Source organism: Oncorhynchus nerka, unplaced genomic scaffold (assembly GCF_034236695.1).
Source record: "Oncorhynchus nerka isolate Pitt River unplaced genomic scaffold, Oner_Uvic_2.0 unplaced_scaffold_1721, whole genome shotgun sequence".
In the NCBI taxonomy this organism is placed as follows: domain Eukaryota; kingdom Metazoa; phylum Chordata; class Actinopteri; order Salmoniformes; family Salmonidae; genus Oncorhynchus; species Oncorhynchus nerka.
The window spans coordinates 50320-78216 of record NW_027039599.1 but is presented as its reverse complement, the minus strand read 5'-3'; the positions used below and the strand labels follow the sequence as shown (position 1 = coordinate 78216).

General features: G+C 45.3%; 2 protein-coding genes across 2 annotated transcripts; one reads left to right on the top strand and one right to left on the bottom strand.

Annotated features, from left to right (window-relative positions):
- Positions 1 to 2448: 2448 nt before the first annotated feature.
- On the bottom strand, positions 2449 to 17811 carry LOC135568050 (protein CLEC16A-like; the record flags this gene model as incomplete). The annotated part of the gene is made up of 5 exons (XM_065015074.1): positions 17549 to 17811; positions 14464 to 14592; positions 11858 to 11991; positions 2707 to 2981; positions 2449 to 2595 (listed from the first exon to the last, which is right to left on the bottom strand). Coding segments are annotated over exons 1-5 (759 nt in total), but the record flags the coding sequence as incomplete, so codon positions are not given.
- Positions 17812 to 18177: 366 nt separating this feature from the next.
- Positions 18178 to 19141, top strand: dexi (Dexi homolog (mouse)). Its single transcript, XM_029648129.2, has one exon. It carries the CDS (start codon positions 18692 to 18694, stop codon positions 18959 to 18961), a length of 270 nt encoding a protein of 89 aa, XP_029503989.2. The 5' UTR covers positions 18178 to 18691; the 3' UTR covers positions 18962 to 19141.
- Positions 19142 to 27897: the final 8756 nt, after the last annotated feature.

Here is a 27897-nt window from a genome sequence, read left to right as displayed (position 1 = left end):
AGTTAGTTATAGGGCAACGTGCTGTAGTTAGTTATAGGGCAACGTGCTGTAGTTAGTTATAGGGCAGCGTGCTGTAGTTAGTTACAGGGCAACGTGCTGTAGTTAGTTATAGGGCAACGTGTGGTAGTTAGTTATAGGGCAACGTGCTGTAGTTAGTTACAGGGCAACGTGCTGTAGTTAGTTATAGGGCAACGTGCTGTAGTTAGTTATAGGGCAGTATGTGGTAGTTAGTTATAGGGCAACGTGCTGTAGTTAGTTATAGGGCAACGTGCTGTAGTTAGTTAGTTAGTTATAGGGCAGGGCAGTTAGTTATAGGGCTGTGGTAGTTAGTTATAGGGCAGTGCTGTAGTTAGTTATAGGGGCAACGTGCTGTAGTTAGTTATAGGGCAACGTGCTGTAGTTAGTTATAGGGCAACGTGCTGTAGTTAGTTATAGGGCAACGTGCTGTAGTTAGTTATAGGGCAGCAACGTGCTGTAGTTAGTTACTGTAGTTAGTTATAGGGCAGTATGTGGTAGTTAGTTACAGGGCAGCATGCTGTAGTTAGTTATAGGGCAACGTGCTGTAGTTAGTTATAGGGCAGTATGTGGTAGTTAGTTACAGGGCAGTATGTGGTAGTTAGTTACAGGGCAGCATGTTGTAGTTAGTTACAGGGCAACGTGCTGTAGTTAGTTATAGGGCAGTATGTGGTAGTTAGTTACAGGGCAGTATGTGGTAGTTAGTTACAGGGCAGTATGTGGTAGTTAGTTATAGGGCAGTATGTGGTAGTTAGTTATAGGGCGACCCTGCTTCTAATCCTAGTAGCAGCTAGATTCCCAGAACTTCAGATAGCTGGAATCAGGATGAAATAAGTAGTTAATTAGGTGGCAGGTTGTTATATCAGCTGCCTGTAGACCTGCTCTCTCTCTCTTGGGGGGGGGGTGTTCCCTGAGACCTCCAGCCAATCACAGCCAGGGTCAGCAGTTAAACGTCATGGATCAGCTAGAGAGGTCACAGGGAACAGAGGAGTATTATAGCCCAGATTCCAGGGCTTGAAGCCCCAATTATCCACTTCCTCCCCCCAAAAGTGTACCCTTGCACACTTCCCATGGTGGATTTAACAAAATGGGAGGGGAAACTTCAGCCAATCCGATGCTTTTAAATCCACCCTTCAGGAAGAGAGGGGGGGAATTGGGCTAAGAGAGGAGCTACCATCGACAGTACACCAATAACTTTACCCCATACACAGAAGCCAAAGGTCGAGTGCTGAAACACAAAGGTCAATCGCAAAGGTCGTGTCCCAAAAGGCCCCTCATTCCCTATACCGGGCCCTACATTATGGCCCCTCGTGCCCTATATAGGGCTCTACATTATGGCCCCTCATTCACTATACCGGGCACTACATTACGGTCCCTCATTCCCTATATAGGGAATGACATTATGGCCCCTCATTCCCTATATAGGGCCCTACATTATGGCCCCTCGTGCCCTATATAGGGCCCCTCATTCCCTATATAGGGCACTACATTATGGCCCCTCATTCCCTATATAGGGCACTACATTATGGCCCCTCATTCCCTATATAGGGCACTACATTATGGCCCCTCATTCCCTATATAGGGCCCTACATTATGGCCCCTCATTCCCTATATAGGGCCCTACATTAAGGTTCCTCATTCCCTATATAGGGCACTACATTACGGTCCCTCATTCCCTATACCGCGCCCTACATTACGGTCCCTCATTCCCTAGATAGGGCCCTACATTATGGTCCCTCATTCCCTATATAGGGCCCTACATTATGGCCCCTCATTCCCTATATAGGGCCCTACATTATGGCCCCCCATTCCCTATATAGGGCCCTACATTACGGTCCCTCATTCCCTATATAGGGCCCTACATTACGGTCCCTCATTCCCTATATAGGGCCCTACATTATGGCCCCTCATTCCCTATATAGGGCCCTACATTAAGGTTCCTCATTCCCTATATAGGGCACTACATTACGGTCCCTCATTCCATATACCGGGCACTACATTACGGTCCCTCATTCCCTATACCGGGCCCTACATTACGGTCCCTCATTCCCTATATTGTGGCCCATTCCCTTCAGGGCCCTACATTATGGCCTCATTCCCTATATAGGGCCCTACATTACGGTCCCTCATTCCATATACCGGGCACTACATTACGGTCCCTCATTCCCTATACCGGGCCCTACATTACGGTCCCTCATTCCCTATATAGGGCCCTACATTACGGTCCCTCATTCCATATACCGGGCACTACATTACGGTCCCTCATTCCCTATACCGGGCCCTACATTACGGTCCCTCATTCCCTATATAGGGCCCTACATTATGGTCCCTCATTCCCTATATAGGGCCCTACATTATGGCCCCTCATTCCCTATATAGGGCCCTACATTAGTGGCCCCCCCTCCCTCGTGGTAGTTGTCCAGCCCCCCTCACCTCGTGGTAGTTGTCCAGCCCAGCCCTCACCTCGTGGTAGTTGTCCAGCCCCCCCCTCACCTCGTGGTAGTTGTCCAGCCCCCCCCACCTCGTGGTAGTTGTCCAGTCCCCCCCCTCACCTCGTGGTAGTTGTCCAGCCCCCCTCACCTCGTTATAGAAGAAGTGTACAGTGTGGTTGTCCAGTCCCCCCCCCCCCTCACCTCGTGGTAGTTGTCCAGTCCCCCCTCACCTCGTGGTAGTTGTCCAGTCCCCCCTCACCTCGTGGTAGTTGTCCAGTCCCCCCCCATACCTCGTGGTAGTTGTCCAGTCCCCCCTCACCTCGTGGTAGTTGTCCAGTCCCCCCCCCCCCCTCACCTCGTGGTAGTTGTCCAGTCCCCCCCTCACCTCGTTATAGAAGAAGTGTACGGTGTGGTTGTTCAGTTTGAGTGACAGGGTCTTCAGGAAGGAGATATAATAGGCCATGATCTCCTCGTCTGAGAAGTCAAACTTGTGAACGATGATGGAGTTGACGTGGTTGTTGGACAGCAGGTAATCTAGAGGAGGAGGAGGAGAGAGTTATATGATGGAGTTGACGTGGTTGTTGGACAGCAGGTAATCTAGAGGAGGAGACAGTTATATGATGGAGTTGACGGGGTTGTTGGACAGCAGGTAATCTAGAGGAGGAGGAGGACACAGTTATATGATGGAGTTGACGGGGTTGTTGGACAGCAGGTAATCTAGAGGAGGAGGAGGAGACAGTTATATGATGGAGTTGACGTGGTTGTTGGACAGCAGGTAATCTAGAGGAGGAGGAGGACTCAGTTATATGATGGAGTTGACGTGGTTGTTGGACAGCAGGTAATCTAGAGGAGGAGGAGGACCCAGTTATATGATGGAGTTGACGTGGTTGTTGGACAGCAGGTAATCTAGAGGAGGAGGAGGAGACAGTTATATGATGGAGTTGACGTGGTTGTTGGACAGCAGGTAATCTAGAGGAGGAGGAGGACCCAGTTATATGATGGAGTTGACGTGGTTGTTGGACAGCAGGTAATCTAGAGGAGGAGGAGGACCCAGTTATATGATGGAGTTGACGTGGTTGTTGGACAGCAGGTAATCTAGAGGAGGAGGAGGAGGACCCAGTTATATGATGGAGTTGACGTGGTTGTTGGACAGCAGGTAATCTAGAGGAGGAGACAGTTATATGATGGAGTTGACGGGGTTGTTGGACAGCAGGTAATCTAGAGGAGGAGACAGTTATATGATGGAGTTGACGGGGTTGTTGGACAGCAGGTAATCTAGAGGAGGAGGAGGAGGACCCAGTTATATGATGGAGTTGACGTGGTTGTTGGACAGCAGGTAATCTAGAGGAGGAGGAGGAGACAGTTATATGATGGAGTTGACGTGGTTGTTGGACAGCAGGTAATCTAGAGGAGGAGGAGGACCCAGTTATGTGATGGAGTTGACGTGGTTGTTGGACAGCAGGTAATCTAGAGGAGGAAGAGGACCCAGTTATATGATGGAGTTGACGTGGTTGTTGGACAGCAGGTAATCTAGAGGAGGAGGACAGTTATATGATGGAGTTGACGTGGTTGTTGGACAGCAGGTCATCTAGAGGAGGAAGAGGACCCAGTTATATGATGGAGTTGACGTGGTTGTTGGACAGCAGGTAATCTAGAGGAGGAGACAGTTATATGATGGAGTTGACGTGGTTGTTGGACAGCAGGTAATCTAGAGGAGGAGGAGGACCCAGTTATATGATGGAGTTGACGTGGTTGTTGGACAGCAGGTAATCTAGAGGAGGAGGAGACAGTTATGTGATGGAGTTGACGTGGTTGTTGGACAGCAGGTAATCTAGAGGAGGAGGAGGACCCAGTTATATGATGGAGTTGACGTGGTTGTTGGACAGCAGGTAATCTAGAGGAGGAGACAGTTATATGATGGAGTTGACGTGGTTGTTGGACAGCAGGTAATCTAGAGGAGGAGACAGTTATATGATGGAGTTGACGTGGTTGTTGGACAGCAGGTAATCTAGAGGAGGAGGAGACAGTTATATGATGGAGTTGACGTGGTTGTTGGACAGCAGGTAATCTAGAGGAGGAGGAGGACCCAGTTATATGATGGAGTTGACGTGGTTGTTGGACAGCAGGTAATCTAGAGGAGGAGACAGTTATATGATGGAGTTGACGTGGTTGTTGGACAGCAGGTAATCTAGAGGAGGAGGAGGACCCAGTTATATGATGGAGTTGACGTGGTTGTTGGACAGCAGGTAATCTAGAGGAGGAGGAGACAGTTATATGATGGAGTTGACGTGGTTGTTGGACAGCAGGTAATCTAGATGAGGAGGAGACAGTTATATGATGGAGTTGACGTGGTTGTTGGACAGCAGGTAATCTAGAGGAGGAGGAGGAGACAGTTATATGATGGAGTTGACGTGGTTGTTGGACAGCAGGTAATCTAGAGGAGGAGGAGGACCCAGTTATATGATGGAGTTGACGTGGTTGTTGGACAGCAGGTAATCTAGAGGAGGAGGAGGACCCAGTTATATGATGGAGTTGACGTGGTTGTTGGACAGCAGGTAATCTAGAGGAGGAGGAGGACCCAGTTATATGATGGAGTTGACGTGGTTGTTGGACAGCAGGTAATCTAGAGGAGGAGGAGGACACAGTTATGTGATGGAGTTGACGTGGTTGTTGGACAGCAGGTAATCTAGAGGAGGAGGAGACAGTTATATGATGGAGTTGACGTGGTTGTTGGACAGCAGGTAATCTAGAGGAGGAGGAGGACCCAGTTATATGATGGAGTTGACGTGGTTGTTGGACAGCAGGTAATCTAGAGGAGGAGGAGGAGACAGTTATATGATGGAGTTGACGTGGTTGTTGGACAGCAGGTAATCTAGAGGAGGAGGAGGACCCAGTTATATGATGGAGTTGACGTGGTTGTTGGACAGCAGGTAATCTAGAGGAGGAGGAGGAGACAGTTATATGATGGAGTTGACGTGGTTGTTGGACAGCAGGTAATCTAGAGGAGGAGGAGGACCCAGTTATATGATGGAGTTGACGTGGTTGTTGGACAGCAGGTAATCTAGAGGAGGAGGACCCAGTTATATGATGGAGTTGACGTGGTTGTTGGACAGCAGGTAATCTAGAGGAGGAGGACCCAGTTATATGATGGAGTTGACGTGGTTGTTGGACAGCAGGTAATCTAGAGGAGGAGGAGGACCCAGTTATATGATGGAGTTGACGTGGTTGTTGGACAGCAGGTAATCTAGAGGAGGAGGAGGACCCAGTTATATGATGGAGTTGACGTGGTTGTTGGACAGCAGGTAATCTAGAGGAGGAGGAGGAGGACCCAGTTATATGATGGAGTTGACGTGGTTGTTGGACAGCAGGTAATCTAGAGGAGGAGGAGGACCCAGTTATATGATGGAGTTGACGTGGTTGTTGGACAGCAGGTAATCTAGAGGAGGAGGAGGACCCAGTTATATGATGGAGTTGACGTGGTTGTTGGACAGCAGGTAATCTAGAGGAGGAGGAGGACCCAGTTATATGATGGAGTTGACGTGGTTGTTGGACAGCAGGTAATCTAGAGGAGGAGACAGTTATATGATGGAGTTGACGTGGTTGTTGGACAGCAGGTAATCTAGAGGAGGAGGAGGACCCAGTTATATGATGGAGTTGACGGGGTTGTTGGACAGCAGGTAATCTAGAGGAGGAGGAGGAGACAGTTATATGATGGAGTTGACGTGGTTGTTGGACAGCAGGTAATCTAGAGGAGGAGGAGACAGGTATATGATGGAGTTGACGTGGTTGTTGGACAGCAGGTAATCTAGAGGAGGAGGAGGAGACAGTTATATGATGGAGTTGACGTGGTTGTTGGACAGCAGGTAATCTAGAGGAGGAGGAGACAGGTATATGATGGAGTTGACGTGGTTGTTGGACAGCAGGTAATCTAGAGGAGGAGGAGGAGGACCCAGTTATATGATGGAGTTGACGTGGTTGTTGGACAGCAGGTAATCTAGAGGAGGCGGAGGAGACAGTTATATGATGGAGTTGACGTGGTTGTTGGACAGCAGGTAATCTAGAGGAGGAGGAGGACCCAGTTATATGATGGAGTTGACGTGGTTGTTGGACAGCAGGTAATCTAGAGGAGGAGGAGGACCCAGTTATATGATGGAGTTGACGTGGTTGTTGGACAGCAGGTAATCTAGAGGAGGAGGAGGACCCAGTTATATGATGGAGTTGACGTGGTTGTTGGACAGCAGGTAATCTAGAGGAGGAGGAGGACCCAGTTATATGATGGAGTTGACGTGGTTGTTGGACAGCAGGTAATCTAGAGGAGGAGACAGTTATATGATGGAGTTGACGTGGTTGTTGGACAGCAGGTAATCTAGAGGAGGAGGAGGACCCAGTTATATGATGGAGTTGACGTGGTTGTTGGACAGCAGGTAATCTAGAGGAGGACCCAGTTATATGATGGAGTTGACGTGGTTGTTGGACAGCAGGTAATCTAGAGGAGGAGGAGGACCCAGTTATATGATGGAGTTGACGTGGTTGTTGGACAGCAGGTAATCTAGAGGAGGAGGAGGAGACAGTTATATGATGGAGTTGACGTGGTTGTTGGACAGCAGGTAATCTAGAGGAGGAGGAGGACCCAGTTATATGATGGAGTTGACGTGGTTGTTGGACAGCAGGTAATCTAGAGGAGGAGGAGGACCCAGTTATATGATGGAGTTGACGTGGTTGTTGGACAGCAGGTAATCTAGAGGAGGAGGAGGACCCAGTTATATGATGGAGTTGACGTGGTTGTTGGACAGCAGGTAATCTAGAGGAGGAGGAGGAGACAGTTATATGATGGAGTTGACGTGGTTGTTGGACAGCAGGTAATCTAGAGGAGGAGGAGGAGACAGTTATATGATGGAGTTGACGTGGTTGTTGGACAGCAGGTAATCTAGAGGAGGAGGAGGACCCAGTTATATGATGGAGTTGACGTGGTTGTTGGACAGCAGGTAATCTAGAGGAGGAGGAGGACCCAGTTATATGATGGAGTTGACGTGGTTGTTGGACAGCAGGTAATCTAGAGGAGGAGGAGGAGGACCCAGTTATATGATGGAGTTGACGTGGTTGTTGGACAGCAGGTAATCTAGAGGAGGAGGAGGACCCAGTTATATGATGGAGTTGACGTGGTTGTTGGACAGCAGGTAATCTAGAGGAGGAGGAGACAGTTATATGATGGAGTTGACGTGGTTGTTGGACAGCAGGTAATCTAGAGGAGGAGGAGGACAGTTATATGATGGAGTTGACGTGGTTGTTGGACAGCAGGTAATCTAGAGGAGGAGGAGGAGACAGTTATATGATGGAGTTGACGTGGTTGTTGGACAGCAGGTAATCTAGAGGAGGAGGAGGACCCAGTTATATGATGGAGTTGACGTGGTTGTTGGACAGCAGGTAATCTAGAGGAGGAGGAGACAGTTATATGATGGAGTTGACGTGGTTGTTGGACAGCAGGTAATCTAGAGGAGGAGGAGGACCCAGTTATATGATGGAGTTGACGTGGTTGTTGGACAGCAGGTAATCTAGAGGAGGAGGAGGACCCAGTTATATGATGGAGTTGACGTGGTTGTTGGACAGCAGGTAATCTAGAGGAGGAGACAGTTATATGATGGAGTTGACGTGGTTGTTGGACAGCAGGTAATCTAGAGGAGGAGGAGGAGACAGTTATATGATGGAGTTGACGTGGTTGTTGGACAGCAGGTAATCTAGAGGAGGAGGAGGACCCAGTTATATGATGGAGTTGACGTGGTTGTTGGACAGCAGGTAATCTAGAGGAGGAGGAGGACCCAGTTATATGATGGAGTTGACGTGGTTGTTGGACAGCAGGTAATCTAGAGGAGGAGAGGACCCAGTTATATGATGGAGTTGACGTGGTTGTTGGACAGCAGGTAATCTAGAGGAGGAGGAGGACAGTTATATGATGGAGTTGACGTGGTTGTTGGACAGCAGGTAATCTAGAGGAGGAGGAGGACCCAGTTATATGATGGAGTTGACGTGGTTGTTGGACAGCAGGTAATCTAGAGGAGGAGGAGGACCCAGTTATATGATGGAGTTGACGCGTGGTTGTTGGACAGCAGGTAATCTAGAGGAGGAGGAGACAGTTATATGATGGAGTTGACGTGGTTGTTGGACAGCAGGTAATCTAGAGGAGGAGGAGGACAGTTATATGATGGAGTTGACGTGGTTGTTGGACAGCAGGTAATCTAGAGGAGGAGGACAGTTATTATGATGGAGTTGACGTGGTTGTTGGACAGCAGGTAATCTAGAGGAGGAGGAGGACCAGTTATATGATGGAGTTGACGTGGTTGTTGGACAGCAGGTAATCTAGAGGAGGAGGAGGACCCAGTTATATGATGGAGTTGACGTGGTTGTTGGACAGCAGGTAATCTAGAGGAGGAGGAGGACCCAGTTATATGATGGAGTTGACGTGGTTGTTGGACAGCAGGTAATCTAGAGGAGGAGGAGGACCCAGTTATATGATGGAGTTGACGTGGTTGTTGGACAGCAGGTAATCTAGAGGAGGAGGAGGACCCAGTTATATGATGGAGTTGACGTGGTTGTTGGACAGCAGGTAATCTAGAGGAGGAGGAGGACCCAGTTATATGATGGAGTTGACGTGGTTGTTGGACAGCAGGTAATCTAGAGGAGGAGGAGGACCCAGTTATATGATGGAGTTGACGTGGTTGTTGGACAGCAGGTAATCTAGAGGAGGAGGAGACAGTTATATGATGGAGTTGACGTGGTTGTTGGACAGCAGGTAATCTAGAGGAGGAGGAGGACCCAGTTATATGATGGAGTTGACGTGGTTGTTGGACAGCAGGTAATCTAGAGGAGGAGACAGTTATATGATGGAGTTGACGTGGTTGTTGGACAGCAGGTAATCTAGAGGAGGAGGAGGACCCAGTTATATGATGGAGTTGACGTGGTTGTTGGACAGCAGGTAATCTAGAGGAGGAGGAGACAGTTATATGATGGAGTTGACGTGGTTGTTGGACAGCAGGTAATCTAGAGGAGGAGGAGACAGTTATATGATGGAGTTGACGGGGTTGTTGGACAGCAGGTAATCTAGAGGAGGAGACAGTTATATGATGGAGTTGACGTGGTTGTTGGACAGCAGGTAATCTAGAGGAGGAGGAGACAGTTATATGATGGAGTTGACGGGGTTGTTGGACAGCAGGTAATCTAGAGGAGGAGGAGGACAGTTATATGATGGAGTTGATGGTTGTTGGACAGCAGGTAATCTAGGGAGGACCCAGTTATATGATGGAGTTGAGTTGTTGGACAGCAGGTAATCTAGAGGAGGAGGAGGACCCAGTTATATGATGGAGTTGACGTGGTTGTTGGACAGCAGGTAATCTAGAGGAGGAGGAGGAGGACCCAGTTATATGATGGAGTTGACGTGGTTGTTGGACAGCAGGTAATCTAGAGGAGGAGGAGGACCCAGTTATATGATGGAGTTGACGTGGTTGTTGGACAGCAGGTAATCTAGAGGAGGACCCAGTTATATGATGGAGTTGACGTGGTTGTTGGACAGCAGGTAATCTAGAGGAGGAGGAGGACCCAGTTATATGATGGAGTTGACGTGGTTGTTGGACAGCAGGTAATCTAGAGGAGGAGGAGGACCCAGTTATATGATGGAGTTGACGTGGTTGTTGGACAGCAGGTAATCTAGAGGAGGAGGACCCAGTTATATGATGGAGTTGACGTGGTTGTTGGACAGCAGGTAATCTAGAGGAGGAGGAGGACCAGTTATATGATGGAGTTGACGTGGTTGTTGGACAGCAGGTAATCTAGAGGAGGAGGAGACAGTTATATGATGGAGTTGACGTGGTTGTTGGACAGCAGGTAATCTAGAGGAGGAGGAGGACCCAGTTATATGATGGAGTTGACGTGGTTGTTGGACAGCAGGTAATCTAGAGGAGGAGGAGACAGTTATATGATGGAGTTGACGTGGTTGTTGGACAGCAGGTAATCTAGAGGAGGAGGAGGACAGTTATATGAATGGAGTTGACGTGGTTGTTGGACAGCAGGTAATCTAGAGGAGGAGGACACAGTTATGTGATGGAGTTGACGTGGTTGTTGGACAGCAGGTAATCTAGAGGAGGAGGAGGACCCAGTTATATGATGGAGTTGACGTGGTTGTTGGACAGCAGGTAATCTAGAGGAGGAGGAGGACCCAGTTATATGATGGAGTTGACGTGGTTGTTGGACAGCAGGTAATCTAGAGGAGGAGACAGTTATATGATGGAGTTGACGTGGTTGTTGGACAGCAGGTAATCTAGAGGAGGAGGACCCAGTTATATGATGGAGTTGACGTGGTTGTTGGACAGCAGGTAATCTAGAGGAGGAGGAGACAGTTATATGATGGAGTTGACGTGGTTGTTGGACAGCAGGTAATCTAGAGGAGGAGGAGGAGACAGTTATATGATGGAGTTGACGTGGTTGTTGGACAGCAGGTAATCTAGAGGAGGAGGACACAGTTATGTGATGGAGTTGACGTGGTTGTTGGACAGCAGGTAATCTAGAGGAGGAGGAGGACCCAGTTATATGATGGAGTTGACGTGGTTGTTGGACAGCAGGTAATCTAGAGGAGGAGGAGGACCCAGTTATATGATGGAGTTGACGTGGTTGTTGGACAGCAGGTAATCTAGAGGAGGAGACAGTTATATGATGGAGTTGACGTGGTTGTTGGACAGCAGGTAATCTAGAGGAGGAGGACCCAGTTATATGATGGAGTTGACGTGGTTGTTGGACAGCAGGTAATCTAGAGGAGGAGGAGGACCCAGTTATATGATGGAGTTGACGTGGTTGTTGGACAGCAGGTAATCTAGAGGAGGAGGAGACAGTTATACAACTGAAATATCTTATTCAGGCTGATTGAAACTCTGGGGCATCTAAACCACAGGTGGCCAGTGTGTGTGTGTGTGTGTGTGTGTGTGTGTGTGTGTGTGTGTGTGTGTGTGTGTGTACTCACAGAGCGACGTCTCATGGCTGATATTTTCAAACAGGATGTTGAGCGTCTGGAGTAGCTGGACACAGACGTAGCGACCTGACTCTGTGTGTGTGTGTGTGTGTGTGTGTTGTGTGTGTGTGTGTGTGTGTGTGTGTACTCACAGAGCGACGTCTCGTGGCTGATATTTTCAAACAGGATGTTGAGCGTCTGGAGTAGCTGGACACAGACGTAGCGACCGGACTCTCTGTGTGTGTGTGTGTGTGTGTGTGTACTCACAGAGCGACGTCTCGGGGCTGATATTTTCAAACAGGATGTTGAGCGTCTGGAGTAGCTGGACACAGACGTAGCGACCTGACTCTGTGTGTGTGTGTGTGTGTGTGTGTGTGTGTGTGTGTGTGTGTGTGTGTGTGTGTGTGTGTGTACTCACAGAGCGACGTCTCGTGGCTGATATTTTCAAACAGGATGTTGAGCGTCTGGAGTAGCTGGACACAGACGTAGCGACCTGACTTCTGGCGAAGGATATTCAGAAAGAACGCAAACATATTCTTCTCCAGGAAGAAGCTGAGAACAGAGGAGATACAGAGTAGAATTAAGTAGAGTAGCATTAAGTAGAGTATTGTCAAATAGAGGAATAGAGTAGAATAAAGTAGAGTAGAATAAAGTAGAGTAGAATATAGTAGAGTAGAATTAAGTAGAGTATGGTACAATAGAGAGGAATAGAGTAGAATACAGAGTAGAATAAAGTAGAGTAGCATTAAGTAGAGTAGCATTAAGTAGAGTATGGTACAATAGAGAGGAATAGAGTAGAATAAAGTAGAGTAGCATTAAGTAGAGTAGCATTAAGTAGAGTATGGTACAATAGAGAGGAATAGAGTAGCATTAAGTAGAGTAGCATTAAGTAGAGTAGCATTAAGTAGAGTAGCATTAAGTAGAGTATGGAACAATAGAGAGGAATAGAGTAGAATATAGTAGAGTAGAATTAAGTAGAGTAGAATTAAGTAGAGTAGAAGTAAGTAGAGTAGAATTAAGTAGAGTAGAATTAAGTAGAGTAGAATTAAGTAGAGTAGAATTAAGTAGAGTAGAATTAAGTAGAGTAGAATAAAGTAGAGTAGAATTAAGTAGAGTAGAATTAAGTAGAGTAGCATTAAGCAGAGTATGGCACAATAGAGAGGAATAGAGTAGAATATAGAGTAGAATAAAGTAGAGTAGAATTAAGTAGAGTATGGTACAATAGAGAGGAATAGAGTAGAGTAGAATTAAGTAGAGTAGCATTAAGTAGAGTATGGTACAATAGAGAGGAATATAGTAGAATAAAGTATAGTAGAATAAAGTAGAGTAGAATTAAGTAGAGTAGAATTAAGTAGAGTATGGTCAAATAGAGAGGAATAGAGTAGAATATAGAATAGAATTAAGTAGAGTATGGTACAATAGAGAAGAATAGAGTATAATATAGAGTAGAATAAAGTAGAGTATGGTACAATAGAGAGGAATAGAGTGGAATAAAGTAGAGTAGAATAAAGTAGAGTATGGTACAATAGAGGAATAGAGTAGAATATAGAGTAGAATAAATTAGAGTAGAATTAAGTAGAGTATGGTACAATAGAGAGAATAGAGTAGAATAAAGTAGAGTGCATTTAAGTAGTGTGGTACAATAGAGAGGAATAGAGTAGAATATAGAGTAGAATAAAGTAGAGTAGAATTAAGTAGAGTATGGTACAATAGAGAGGAATAGAGTAGAATATAGAGTAGAATAAAGTAGAGTATAGTACAATAGATAGGAATAGAATATAGAGTAGAATAAAGTAGACTATGGTACAATAGAGAGGAATAGAATAGAATATAGAGTAGAATAAAGTAGAGTAGAATTAAATAGAGTATTGTACAATAGAGAGGAATAGAGTAGAATATAGAGTAGAATAAAGTAGAGTAGAATTAAGTAGAGTATTGTACAATAGAAAGGAATAGAATAGAATAAAGTAGAGTATAATAAAGTAGAGTATAGTACAATAGATAGGAATAGAGTAGAATAAAGTAGAGTATAGTACAATAGATAGGAATAGAGTAAAATAGAGTACAGTACAATCGATAGGAATAGAATAGAATATAGAGTAGAATAAAGTAGAGTAGAATTAAGTAGAGTATGGTACAATAGAGAGGAATAGAGTAGAATAAAGTAGAGTAGAATAAAGTAGAGTGTGGTACAATAGAGAGGAATAGAGTAGAAGAAAGTGGAGTACAGTACAATAGATAGGAATAGAGTAGAATATAGAGTAGAATAAATTAGAGTAGAATATGGTACAATAGAGGAATAGAGTAGAATAAAGTAAAGTAGAATTAAGTAGAGTGTGGTACAATAGAGAGGAATAGAGTAGAATATAGAGTAGAATAAAGTAGAGTATGGTACAACAGAGAGGAATGGAGTAGAATATAGAGTAGAATAAAGTAGAGTAGAATTAAGTAGAGTATGGTACAATAGAGAGGAATATAGTAGAATATAGAGTAGAATCAAGTAGAGTAGAATTAAGTAGACTATGGTACAATAGAAAGGAATAGAATACAGAGTAGAATAAAGTAGAGTATAATTAAGTAGAGTATAGTAAAATAGAGAGGAATAGAATAGAATATAGAGTAGAATAAAGTAGAGTACAGTACAATAGATAGGAATAGAGTACAGTACAATAGATAGGAATAGAGTAGAATAAAGTAGAGTATAATTAAGTAGAGTATAGTACAATAGAGAGGAATAGAATAGAATATAGAGTAGAATAAAGTAGAGTATAGTACAATAGATAGGAATAGAGTAGAATAAAGTAGAGTACAGTACAATATAACAGTGTTTAAAAGAGTAGAGTATAGTACAATAGATAGGAATAGAGGAGTAGAACAGAATAGAGTAGAATAAAGTAAAGTATAGTACAATAGATAGGAATATAGGAGTAGAACAGAATAGAGTAGAGTATAGTACAATAGATAGGAATAGAGGAGTAGAACAGAATAGAGTAGAATAAAATAGAGTCGTGGTTAAAGTCTTACTCGAAGACGGAGCTGTCGTTCTGGTCTCCCCAGATGAGTATCTCAGTGATGGAGCGAATGGTCTCCACCAGCAAGTTCCTGTTGCTGTCGGTTACCGTCGTGTTCTTAGTCAGGACATGGTACATATACCTAGAGGGAGGAGAGAAGGAGGAGAGAAGGAGGGAGGGAGGGAGAAGAAGAGGAAAGGAAGGGATGAGAGGATATGGACAATGGTAGAAAACAGGTTGTTTTTCAGTAAAACGTGTGGTGGCTATACCGCACTGTCAATTTGAACTGGCACACCCACTCTGGACCACGGAATATGACTAGCCTAGACGGGATGGTATGGACTCATAAACTAACCTTAGTATATCTAGCTGTTATAATGACACCCATCACGTTAGTATATCTAGCTGTTATAATGACACCCATCATGTAGTTAGCTAACGTTAGTATATCTAGCTGTTATAATGACACCCATCATGTAGCTAGCTAGCTAACGTTAGTATATCTAGCTGTTATAATGACACCCATCATGTAGCTAGCTAGCTAACATTAGTATATCTAGCTGTTATAATGACACCCATCATGTAGCTAGCTAGCTAACATTAGTATATCTAGCTGTTATAATGACACCCATCATGTAGCTAGCTAGCTAACATTAGTATATCTAGCTGTTGTAATGACACCCATCATGTAGCTAGTGTTATAATGACACCCATCATGTAGCTAGCTAGCTAACATTAGTATATCTAGCTGTTATAATGACACCCATCATGTAGTTAGCTAACGTTAGTATATCTAGCTGTTATCAAGTAATGACACCATCATGTAGTTAGTTAACTAACGTTCGTATATCTAGCTGTTATCAAGTAATGGGGCGGCAGGGTAGCCTAGTGGTTAGAGCGTGTGACTAGTAACCGGAAGGTTGCGAGTTCAAACCCCCGAGCTGACAAGGTACAAATCTGTCGTTCTGCCCCTGAACAGGCAGAACTCGCAACCCACTGTTCCTAGGCCGTCATTGAAAATAAGAATTTGTTCTTAACTGACTTGCCTGGTTAAATAAAGGTCAAATAAAATTTAAAAATAGAAAAATGACACCCATCATGTAGTTAGCTAGTTAGCTAATGTTAGTCGATCTAGCTGTTATCAAGTAATGACACCCATCATGTCGCTAGCTAGCTAACATTAGTCGATCTAGCTGTCATCAAGTGATGACACCCATCATGTAGTTAGTATATCTAGCTATCAAGTAATGACACCCATCATGTAGTTAGTATATCTAGCTGTTATCAAGTAATGACACCCATCATGTAGTTAGCTAGCTAGTTAACTTTAGTGGATCTAGCATCATGTAGTTAGCTAGCTAGCTAACGTTAGTATATCTAGCTGTTATCAAGTAATGACACCCATCATGTCGCTAGCTAGCTAACATTAGTCGATCTAGCTGTCATCAAGTGATGACACCCATCATGTAGTTAGTATATCTAGCTATCAAGTAATGACACCCATCATGTAGTTAGTATATCTAGCTGTTATCAAGTAATGACACCCATCATGTAGTTAGCTAGCTAGTTAACTTTAGTATATCTAGCTGTTATAATGACACCCGTCATGTAGTTAGCTAGCTAATGTTAGTGGCTCTAGTTGTTATCAAGTAATGACACCCATCATGTAGCTAGCTAGCTAACGTTAGTATATCTAGCTGTTATGACACCCGTAATGTAGTTAGCTAGCTAGCTAATGTTAGTGGCTCTAGTTGTTATCAAGTAATGACACCCATCATGTAGCTAGCTAATGTTAGTGGCTCTAGTTGTTATCAAGTAATGACACCCATCATGTAGTTAGCTAGCTAATGTTAGTGGCTCTAGTTGTTATCAAGTAATGACACCCATCATGTAATTAGCTAGCTAGCTAACGTTAGTATATCTAGCTGTTATGACACCCGTAATGTAGTTAGCTAGCTAGCTAATGTTAGTGGCTCTAGTTGTTATCAAGTAATGACATCCATCATGTAGTTAGCTAGCTAGCTAATGTTAGTCCTATAGTAAATATATTAACACAGCTCTAGTTGTTATCAAGTAATGACACCCATCATGTAGCTAGCTAGCTAATGTTAGTGGCTCTAGTTGTTATCAAGTAATGACACCCATCATGTAGCTAGCTAGCTAACGTTAGTGGCTCTAGCTGTTATCAAGTAATGACATCCATCATGTAGTTAGCTAGCTAGCTAATGTTAGTGGCTCTAGTTGTTATCAAGTAATGACATCCATCATGTAGTTAGCTAGCTAGCTAATGTTAGTGGCTCTAGTTGTTATCAAGTAATGACACCCATCATGTAGCTAGCTAGCTAATGTTAGTGGCTCTAGTTGTTATCAAGTAATGACACCCATCATGTAGCTAGCTAGCTAACGTTAGTATATCTAGCTGTCATCAAGTAATGACACCCATCATGTAGTTAGCTAACGTTGGTATATCTAGCTGTTATCAAGTAATGACACCCATCATGTAGCTAGCTAGCTAACGTTAGTATATCTAGCTGTTATCAAGTAATGACACCCATCATGTAGCTAGCTAGCTAACGTTAGTGGCTCTAGCTGTTATCAAGTAATGACACCAATCATGTAGCTAGCTAGCTAACGTTAGTGGCTCTAGCTGTTATCAAGTAATGACACCAATCATGTAGCTAGCTAGCTAGCTAACGTTAGTATATCTAGCTGTTATAATGACACCCGTCATGTAGTTAGCTAGCTAGCTAACGTTTCGTAGCAGTCATATACATCTGACATTGTTCACACAGTTGTGACAAGGAAACAACAGTAACGTTAGATAACTAGCGCATTTGGTTTTACAGTACAAGCTAAGTGGATTAGCTAGGTATGCTAACCATGTTAACGTTAGCTTAGTAAACTATCGGGGTTAGCTGGCTAATTCGACCAAACAGTTGCGTTTTGTAACAGAAACGTATCATTGAAATTGGACAAATTCAGGTAGGTTCCTCCCCGTTCCTTTAATGTTGCTACCGTTTAAGTAACGTTTAGTAACAGAACAAGCGTAATGAATACACCCCCGCAGGGTAACCTTAGCAATTATGCTAGTTACTTACTTGAGATGGTCCAGGGAATGAATATTTTTTGTTTTCCCCTGTCCTCCTCCCCAACTCCGTGACCGACCGAACATAGTTGCACTTTAAAAAAAAGATGATGCTAGCTTAGTTTTTTTTGCCTGTTATATCAATCCCATCACGTCCATATATCCCGTACAAGATGTCCAATATATATATATAGCTAACAAAATATCTAGCTAACCAAATAGCTCTGGCTAACTAAGCGAGAAGGGGACATACCCGAACGTAGCTTGTGAGGAATAACGCGTTTACGTAACTGGTTTAGTGCCGGGGAGTTTGGGACATGTAGTTTCTTTGTTGTGTTCCGGTAACACAATTTCATTAAAATGACAGTTACAAAAAACTACAAATCCCAATAGTGTTTTGGGGGAAAAATCAAACCGTTTTTTTTCTTCCAACAATTCGGGGACGTTGATTGGTCTTCATCCTACAACGATGAACACAGCAGCCAATCAAATACCAATGCGAGGAGCCATCGACGTAAAACGCAACAAACGTCAAACCGATGAAAAGGCGGGATCAAATGTGATCGATGTCTCAGTTGACCATTCACAGGACGGTATTCTATAATGAACCAATCAAATGCTTAAGCTATATAGACGTATCTGTACTGTTTTGACCGTAAGGTCGGACTGTTTTGATGCAGTTAGCGGAAATGTTGACATGAAAATGTAACGGGAGGTCTGGATTATCGAATTTATTTCCATCGATAGAACATATTCCTGTATAATAACAGAACGCTTATAGTCGTTGGCCGGTAATAGCTAACCAGGGCAGGCATGTTGCAAATAACGCAACAGTTTTTTTTCCTTCGACCTTCTCAGAGAATATCAAGAATGCATCGAGTTAACACTGTGTTTACATGAACTAGCGGTGTCGAGCTGAACGGGCTTTTTTGTTGTTGTTATAGGTTATTTCGTGTACCTCCTAACTAATGTCTATCGCTTGATAGCTGTGCTATTGCAAAAGCTGGCATTTCAGGACAGATCATTGCTGTCTCCGCCGAAAAATGTACACTCCAAATACACTGTCCATGTTACCGCTGGTCTCCGAGCAATGACACTGTCCTTATCCTGCTCCTTTGTCAACATAACTAGCTGAGCTTCCCCGGTTTAGTTTTCTATGACACTCAAAACTTATGCTCGACTAGATTCGTTGGAATCGCTGCTCAACGAACTTCCCTGTATGTTTTATCTGGGCCTGTTTTTAGTGGACGTTTTGATCCTTTACTATGCCTTTCTAATGGAATACATCGTCCTGAATGTGGGGATAGTGTTTCTACCGGAAGATATGGACCAGGCGCTGGTGGACCTAGGGGTACTATCTGACCCGGCCTCTGTCCCTTACGACACGGACACAGAACTCGATGTTTTCGAGAGGTACCTGGAGTGAGCTGAGGCCCAAGGCTAGAGAGGCAGAGAGAAGCGTCGCTGCACCGGGGTGAACTGGACTCCTACCGGCCTGTGGTGATGATGATGGTGATGATGATGATGATGATGGGAGAGACTGATACTGGGAACTCCAGGAGGAGGATATTTGTCTTGGCTTGGAGCAACATTGGCTGCGGGATGAAAAAGTAAGGAGGGATAGAATGATAATGGTGATGGGATGACAGTTAGCTGCTGCAGTGATGCCAGGGGTGGGGGTGATGCCAGAATAGGGGTGATGCCAGTGGTGGGGGTGGTGCTAGGGGGTGGGTGATGCCAGAATGGGGGTGATTCCAGGGGGGTGGGTGATGCCAGAATGGGGGGTGATACCAGGGGTGTAAGTGATGCCAGAATGGGGGTGATGCCAGAATGGGGGTGATACCAGAATGGGGGTGATACCAGGGGTGTAGGTGATGCCAGAGATGTGGGTGATGCCAGAGATGTGGGTGATGCCAGGGGGGTGGGTGATGCCAGGGGGGGTGATGCCAGAATAGGGGTGATGCCAGAATGGGGGTGATGCCAGGGGTGTGGGTGATGCCAGAATGGGGGTGATGCCAGGGGTGTGGGTGATGCCAGGATTTGGTTTGAATTGGGTTGGGCCCTCATCTCAACCTTGTAACATCCCTGACTATCCTCTATGTTGTAGGACCTACAGTCCTATAGTAAATATATTAACTCATACTTTAACCTACAGTCCTATAGTAAATATAGTAACACATACTTTAACCTACAGTCCTATAGTAAATATATTAACTCATACTTTAACCTACAGTCCTATAGTAAATATAGTAACACATACTTTAACCTACAGTCCTATAGTAAATATAGTAACACATACTTTAACCTACAGTCCTATAGTAAATATAGTAACACATACTTTAACCTACAGTCCTATAGTAAATATATTAACACATACTTTAACCTACAGTCCTATAGTAAATATATTAACTCATACTTTAACCTACAGTCCTATAGTAAATATATTAACTCATACTTTAACCTACAGTCCTATAGTAAATATATGGAAACATACTTTAACCTACAGTCCTATAGTAAATATAGTAACACATACTTTAACCTACAGTCCTATAGTAAATATAGTAACACATACTTTAACCTACAGGCTATTCCTGTCCCATCTCTAACCTATAGTAGTCCTATAGTAAATATAGTGTCTTCTCCTACAGTCCTATAGTAAATATAGATAACTGGACATACTTTAACCTACAGTCCTATAGTAAATACAGGACTATTCACAGCCTATAGTCCTGTCAAAACTGTGGCTTTAACTTACAGTCCAATCAACAAGCAGAACTGTCTTTAACCTACAGCCAATCAAGTACCAGATATACTGTCCTAAAATATAGTAACTGTGTCCAATCACCAAGTCATAGTAAATACATACAACTGTGGCCAATCAACAAGCAGACCTGTCTAACTGTGGCCAATCAACAAGCAGACCTGTCTAACTGTGGCCAATCAACAAGCAGACCTGTCTAACTGGCCAATCAACAAGCAGACCTGTCTACTGGCCAATCAACAAGCAGACCTGTCTAACTGTGGCCAATCAACAAGCAGAACATTGTCTAAAAACTCTAACTTGGCCAATCAACTAACTCAGACCTGAGTAAATGAACAAGCAGGAGGATGGCAATCAACAAGACAGGACCTAACAAGTGTTCAACAAGCAGAACATACTAACTGTGACCAATGACCTAGGATCAGTCAACCTGACAGGACTGTAGTGTTTACTAACTCTGACCCTAAGAACAGACCTAGGATCAGTCAACCTGACAGGACTGTCCTCTGACCCTAGTCTGACCTAGGATCAATCAACCTGAAGGACAGACTGTAGTGTTTACTAACTCTGACCCTAGAGAACTGACCTAGGATCAGTCAACCTCTGACAGGACTGTCTAACTGGACCAATCAACAAGGATCAGTCAACCTGTCTAGGACTGTGGTTTACAACTCAACAAGAAGACCTGGATCAGTCAACCTGTGGCCAATCAACAAGCAGAACTGTCCAACTGGCCAATCAACAAGCAGACTGTGTGTTTACTAACTGACCCTAGAGAACCAATCAGTCAAGCAGGACTGTGACTGGCCAATCAACAAGCAGAACTGACCAATCTGACAAGCAGAACTGTGACTGGATCAGTCAACCTGACAGGACTCAACAAGCAGAAACTGACCTAGGATCAGTCAACCTGGCAACTGTAGTGTTTACTAACTCAGAACCCTAGAGAACTGACCTAGGATCAGTCAACCTGACAGGACTGTAGTGTTTACTAACTCTGACCCTAGAGAACTGACCTAGGATCAGTCAACCTGACAGGACTGTAGTGTTTACTAACTCTGACCCTAGAGAACTGACCTAGGATCAGTCAACCTGACAGGACTGTAGTGTTTACTAACTCTGACCCTAGAGAACTGACCTAGGATCAGTCAACCTGCTTCAGGTTCTTCTACACTTCTGGGAATGTTATCTTTTTTTTTTTAAAGACTGTTTTAAACAACCAGGAAACCAGCAGTTATCTCTGGTTGTTTATCAGAGTTATCTGGCTTTAGTTCGTTGATCCTGCTTTTGTATCGTACCCCTCAGGAGGTGTGGACTTGAAAAGTGTTTGTTGTGTTATTAAGAGATGTGTGGTATGAAAGACATTTGACAGATTGTGGTCCGGTCCTCCTCCTCCTTCCTCCTCCTCTTCCTCCTACCTGTCTCGTCTCTCGTCGTTCATCAGGGGGCAGGAAGTGACCTTTAGATCGGTGCCTGTAGACTCTAGAGGCAGCTTCACCTTGCTCCTCCTCTTCCTCCTACCTGTCTCGTCTCTCGTCGTTCATCAGGGGGCAGGAAGTGACCTTTAGATCGGTGCCTGTAGACTCTAGAGGCAGCTTCACCTTGCTCCTCCTCTTCCTCCTACCTGTCTCGTCTCTCGTCGTTCATCAGGGGGCAGGAAGTGACCTTTAGATCGGTGCCTGTAGACTCTAGAGGCAGCTTCACCTTGCTCTGCTCTGACTCTGACTCTCTCAAAGGGGAGAGGTCTATGTTCATGTCTTCTCTGGCGTCTGCCAATCAATAATCAATAATACTGTATCAGCTTGGTCCTGATCAATAACCCACCACAGACCAGCTGCTGGCAGTCACCAGGCTGCTTCCCTGCTAGGCTCCTCCCCCCCGTGGATAACAACTCCCAGCGTGCATTGGGCTGGACGGCTGAAGTACCTGGTGACTTTACTGCTAATGTCAATCAACCTCTACGCTATAACGGATCATAAGGGATTAGACTGGGTTTATAATGCAGTGTTGTTCCTCTGCTCTGTCGGCTGTGTATTATAATGGGGGGGGGAGTCTCACCCCAACCACCTGTAGATAGCAGTAACACCCACCTGGGGGGTGGGGGGACATCCTGGGGTCTTTACGGCAATAGAAGGCTCTGATGCCATACCCCCCACCCCAACCACCTGTAGATGGCAGGAACCCCCCACCTGTAGATAACATTAACACCCCCCCCACCTGTAGATAGCAGTAATACCCCCCACCCCACCCCAACCACCTGTAGATAGCAGTAACACCCACCTGGGGGTGGGGGGACATCCTGGGGCCTTTACGGCAATAGAAGGCTCTGATGCCATACCCCCCCCACCTGTAGATAGCAGTAACACCTCCCCCACCCCACCCCAACCACCTGTAGATGGCAGGAACACCCCCCCACCCCAACCACCACGCATGGCAGCCATTTTAAACCAAAACGTTTCAGCAGTGCACATCAGCTGACAGTAGAGAGGTCAGGAGGACATCTTACACCCTCTTCATCATCAAGACACCCCAGCCTTCACATCCTCTTCATCATCATCATTAAGACATCCCAGCACCAGCCTTCACATCCTCTTCATCATCATGAAGACATCCCCCCCAGCACCAGCCTTCACATCCTCTTCATCATCATCATGAAGACATCCCACCCAGCACCAGCCTTCACATCCTCTTCATCATCATCATGAAGACACCCCCCCCCCCAGCACCAGCCTTCACATCCTCTTCATCATCATCATGAAGACATCCCCCCCAGCACCAGCCTTCACATCCTCTTCATCATCATCATGAAGACATCCCACCCAGCACCAGCCTTCACATCCTCTTCATCATCATCATCATGAAGACACCCCCCAGCACCAGCCTTCACATCCTCTTCATCATCATCATGAAGACACCCCCCCCCAGCACCAGCCTTCACATCCTCTTCATCATCATCATCATGAAGATATCCCACCCAGCACCAGCCTTCACATCCTCTTCATCATCATCATGAAGACATCCCCCAGCACCAGCCTTCACATCCTCTTCATCATCATCATGAAGACATCCCCCCAGCACCAGCCTTCACATCCTCTTCATCATCATCATGAAGACATCCCACCCAGCACCAGCCTTCACATCCTCTTTATCATCATCATCATCATGAAGACACCCCCCCCAGCACCAGCCTTCACATCCTCTTCATCATCATCATGAAGACACCCCCCCAGCACCAGCCTTCACATCCTCTTCATCATCATCATCATGAAGACATCCCACCCAGCACCAGCCTTCACATCCTCTTCATCATCATCATGAAGACATCCCCCCAGCACCAGCCTTCACATCCTCTTCATCATCATCATGAAGACACCCCCCCAGCACCAGCCTTCACATCCTCTTCATCATCATCATGAAGACATCCCCCCAGCACCAGCCTTCACATCCTCTTCATCATCATCATTATGACATCCCACCCAGCACCAGCCTTCACATCCTCTTCATCATCATCATGAAGACATCCCCCCCCAGCACCAGCCTTCACATCCTCTTCATCATCATCATGAAGACATCCCCCCAGCACCAGCCTTCACATCCTCTTCATCATCATCATGAAGACATCCCCCAGCACCAGCCTTCACATCCTCTTCATCATCATCATGAAGACACCCCCCCAGCACCAGCCTTCACATCCTCTTCATCATCATTATGACATCCCACCCTAGCCTTCACATCCTCTTCATCATGAAGACATCCCCCCAGCACCAGCCTTCACATCCTCTTCATCATCATTAAGACACCCCCCCAGCACCAGCCTTCACATCCTCTTCATCATCATCATTATGACATCCCACCCTAGCCTTCACATCCTCTTCATCATCATCATGAAGACATCCCCCCAGCACCAGCCTTCACATCCTCTTCATCATGAAGACATCCCCCCAGCACCAGCCTTCACATCATCATCATCATTAAGACATCCAGCACCAGCCTTCACATCCTCTTCATCATCATCATGAAGACATCCCACCCAGCACCAGCCTTCACATCCTCTTCATCATCATCATAAAGACATCCCCCCCAGCACCAGCCTTCACATCCTCTTCATCATCATCATTAAGACATCCCCCCCAGCACCAGCCTTCACATCCTCTTCATCATCATCATGAAGACATCCCCACCCAGCACCAGCCTTCACATCCCCACCCAGCACCAGCCTTCACATCCTCTTCATCATTAAGACATCCCCCCAGCACCAGCCTTCACATCCTCTTCATCATCATCATGAAGACATCCTCCCCAGCACCAGCCTTCACTTCATCCCCACCCAGCACCAGCCTTCACATCCTTCATCATCATCATGAAGACATCCCCCCAGCACCAGCCTTCACATCCTCTTCATCATCATCATTAAGACATCCCCCCAGCACCAGCCTTCACATCCTCTTCATCATCATCATGAAGACATCCCCCCAGCACCAGCCTTCACATCCTCTTCATCATCATCATTAAGACATCCCCCAGCACCAGCCTTCACATCCTCTTCATCATCATCATGAAGACATCCCCCCCAGCACCAGCCTTCACATCCTCTTCATCATCATCATGAAGACATCCCCCCCAGCACCAGCCTTCACATCCTCTTCATCATCATCATGAAGACATCCCCCCAGCACTAGCCTTCACATCTTCTTCATCATCATCATTATGACATCCCACCCAGCACCAGCCTTCACATCCTCTTCATCATCATCATTATGACATCCCACCCTAGCCTTCACATCCTCTTCATCATGAAGACATCCCCCCCATCACCAGCCTTCACATCCTCTTCATCATCATCATTATGACATCCCACCCTAGCCTTCACATCCTCTTCATCATCATCATGAAGACATCCCCCAGCACCAGCCTTCACATCCTCTTCATCATCATCATTATGACATCCCCCCAGCACCAGCCTTCACATCCTCTTCATCATCATTAAGACATCCCCCCCCAGCACCAGCCTTCACATCCTCTTCATCATCATCATTATGACATCCCCCCCAGCACCAGCCTTCACATCATCATCATCATTAAGACATCCCCCCCAGCACCAGCCTTCACATCCTCTTCATCATCATCAAGACATCCCACATGTTATAAGGAGCTATGATGTGTTATAAGGAGCTATGATGTGTTATAAGGAGCTATGATGTGTTATAAGGAGCTATGATGTGTTATAACATGTTATAAGGAGCTATGATGTGTTATAAGGAGCTATGATGTGTTATAAGGAGCTATGATGTGTTATAAGGAGCTATGATATGATGTGTTATAAGGAGCTATGATGTGTTATAATGTGTTATAAGGAGCTCTGATGTGTTATAAGGAGCTATGATGTGTTATAACGTGTTATAAGGAGCTATGATGTGTTATAAGGAGCTATGAAGGAGCTATGATGTGTTATAAGGAGCTATGATGTGTTATAAGGAGCTATGATGTGTCATAACGTGTTAAGGAGCTATGATGTGTTATAAGGAGCTAGGATGTGTTATAACGTGTTAAGGAGCTATGATGTGTTATAAGGAGCTATGATGTGTTATAAGGAGCTATGATGTGTTATAACGTGTTATAAGGAGCTATGATGTGTTATAAGGAGCTATAAGGTGTTATAAGGAGCTATAAGGTGTTATAAGGAGCTATGATGTGTTATAAGGAGCTATGATGTGTTATAAGAAGCTATGATGTGTTATAAGGAGCTATGATGTGTTATAAGGAGATATGATGTGTTATAAGAAGCTATGATGTGTTATAAGAAGCTATGATGTGTTATAAGGAGCTCTGATGTGTTATAAGGAGCTATGATGTGTTATAACATGTTATAAGGAGCTATGATGTGTTATAAGGAGCTATGATGTGTTATAAGGAGCTCTGATGTGTTATAAGGAGCTATGATGTGTTATAAGGAGCTATGATGTGTTATAAGGAGCTATGATGTGTTATAACGTGTTATAAGGAGCTATGATGTGTTATAACGTGTTAAGGAGCTATGATGTGTTATAAGGAGCTATGATGTGTTATAAGGAGCTCTGATGTGTTATAAGGAGCTATGATGTGTTATAAGGAGCTATGATGTGTTATAACGTGTTATAAGGAGATATGATGTGTTATAAGAAGCTATAAGCGTTCATACAGTGGTTCATATTCCAATGCATATTTAATAAACCATCGATGAGTGGATGAACATGAGTTTCTGTCAACCTTTTTTTCTAACTCGTTTCCAATTAACAAGTTGAGGAAGACCTCTTTCTATAGATGTCCTATGTACAGCTGTAGGTCTCCTGTATTCCATGGCCAAGAACCCCCCCCATGATACTCAACTGGCGGACTACAGACCAGATCCGGTCCCAGAATGGGGTCAATACGGACCGAGGGTCTCCTCCTTCCTTTTTTACTTAAGTCAGGCTTCGGCCCTTATATCACATAAGACATGGAAGAATGTGTAGAATTGTGGGAAATGAGCTTTAAAACACCAAAAAGATCTGCCCCATACAAAATGGATACAATTGCACATTTTAAAACTGCACGATTTTCTCTCCGCCAACGAGACGGGTGTAGAAGGCAGCGGCTGGGGAGGTGGCGGTTTGTTACCACGGCGATAAATGACATGATCCATCCGGACCTTTTCAAATAGTTCTCGAGTACCCCTGGCAGGGAAGATCATTAAGGACAGCCTGTTCACCTTGCTACCATCTAGAAGGTCTTCAATGACCTCAGCCCCCCCCCCCCCTCGTGCCCCAGCCTGTTCACCCTGCTACCATCTAGAAGGTCTTCAATGACCTCAGCCCCCCCCCCTCGTGCCCCAGCCTGTTCACCCTGCTACCATCTAGAAGGTCTTCAATGACCTCAGCCCCCCGTGCCCCAGCCTGTTCACCCTGCTACCATCTAGAAGGTCTTCAATGACCTCAGCCCCCCAACCACAGCCTGTTCACCCTGCTACCATCTAGAAGGTCTTCAATGACCTCAGCCCCCCGTGCCCCAGCCAGTTCCCCCTGCTACCATCTAGAAGGTCTTCAATGACCTCAGCCCCCCGTGCCCCAGCCTGTTCACCCTGCTACCATCTAGAAGGTCTTCAATGACCTCAGCCCCCCACCCCCTCGTGCCCCAGCCTGTTCACCCTGCTACCATCTAGAGGGTCTTCAATGACCTCAGCCCCCCTCGTGCCCCAGCCTGTTCACCCTGCTACCATCTAAAGGTCTTCAATGACCTCAGCCCCCAACCACAGCCTGTTCACCCTGCTACCATCTAGAAGGTCTTCAATGACCTCAGCCCCCCGTGCCCCAGCCTGTTCACCCTGCTACCATCTAGAAGGTCTTCAATGACCGCAGAGACAGCACAGGTGCATCAAGGCTGGGACTGTGAAAAACAGCTTCGATATCAAGGCCATCAGACTGTTAAATAGTCACTGTTACTAGCCTCCCCCAGTACCCTGAACTATAGTCAATATTACCAGCCTCCCCCAGTACCCTGAACTATAGTCAATGTTACCAGCCTCCCCCCAGTACCCTGAACTATAGTCAATGTTACTAGTTTCCCCCAGTACCCTGAACTATAGT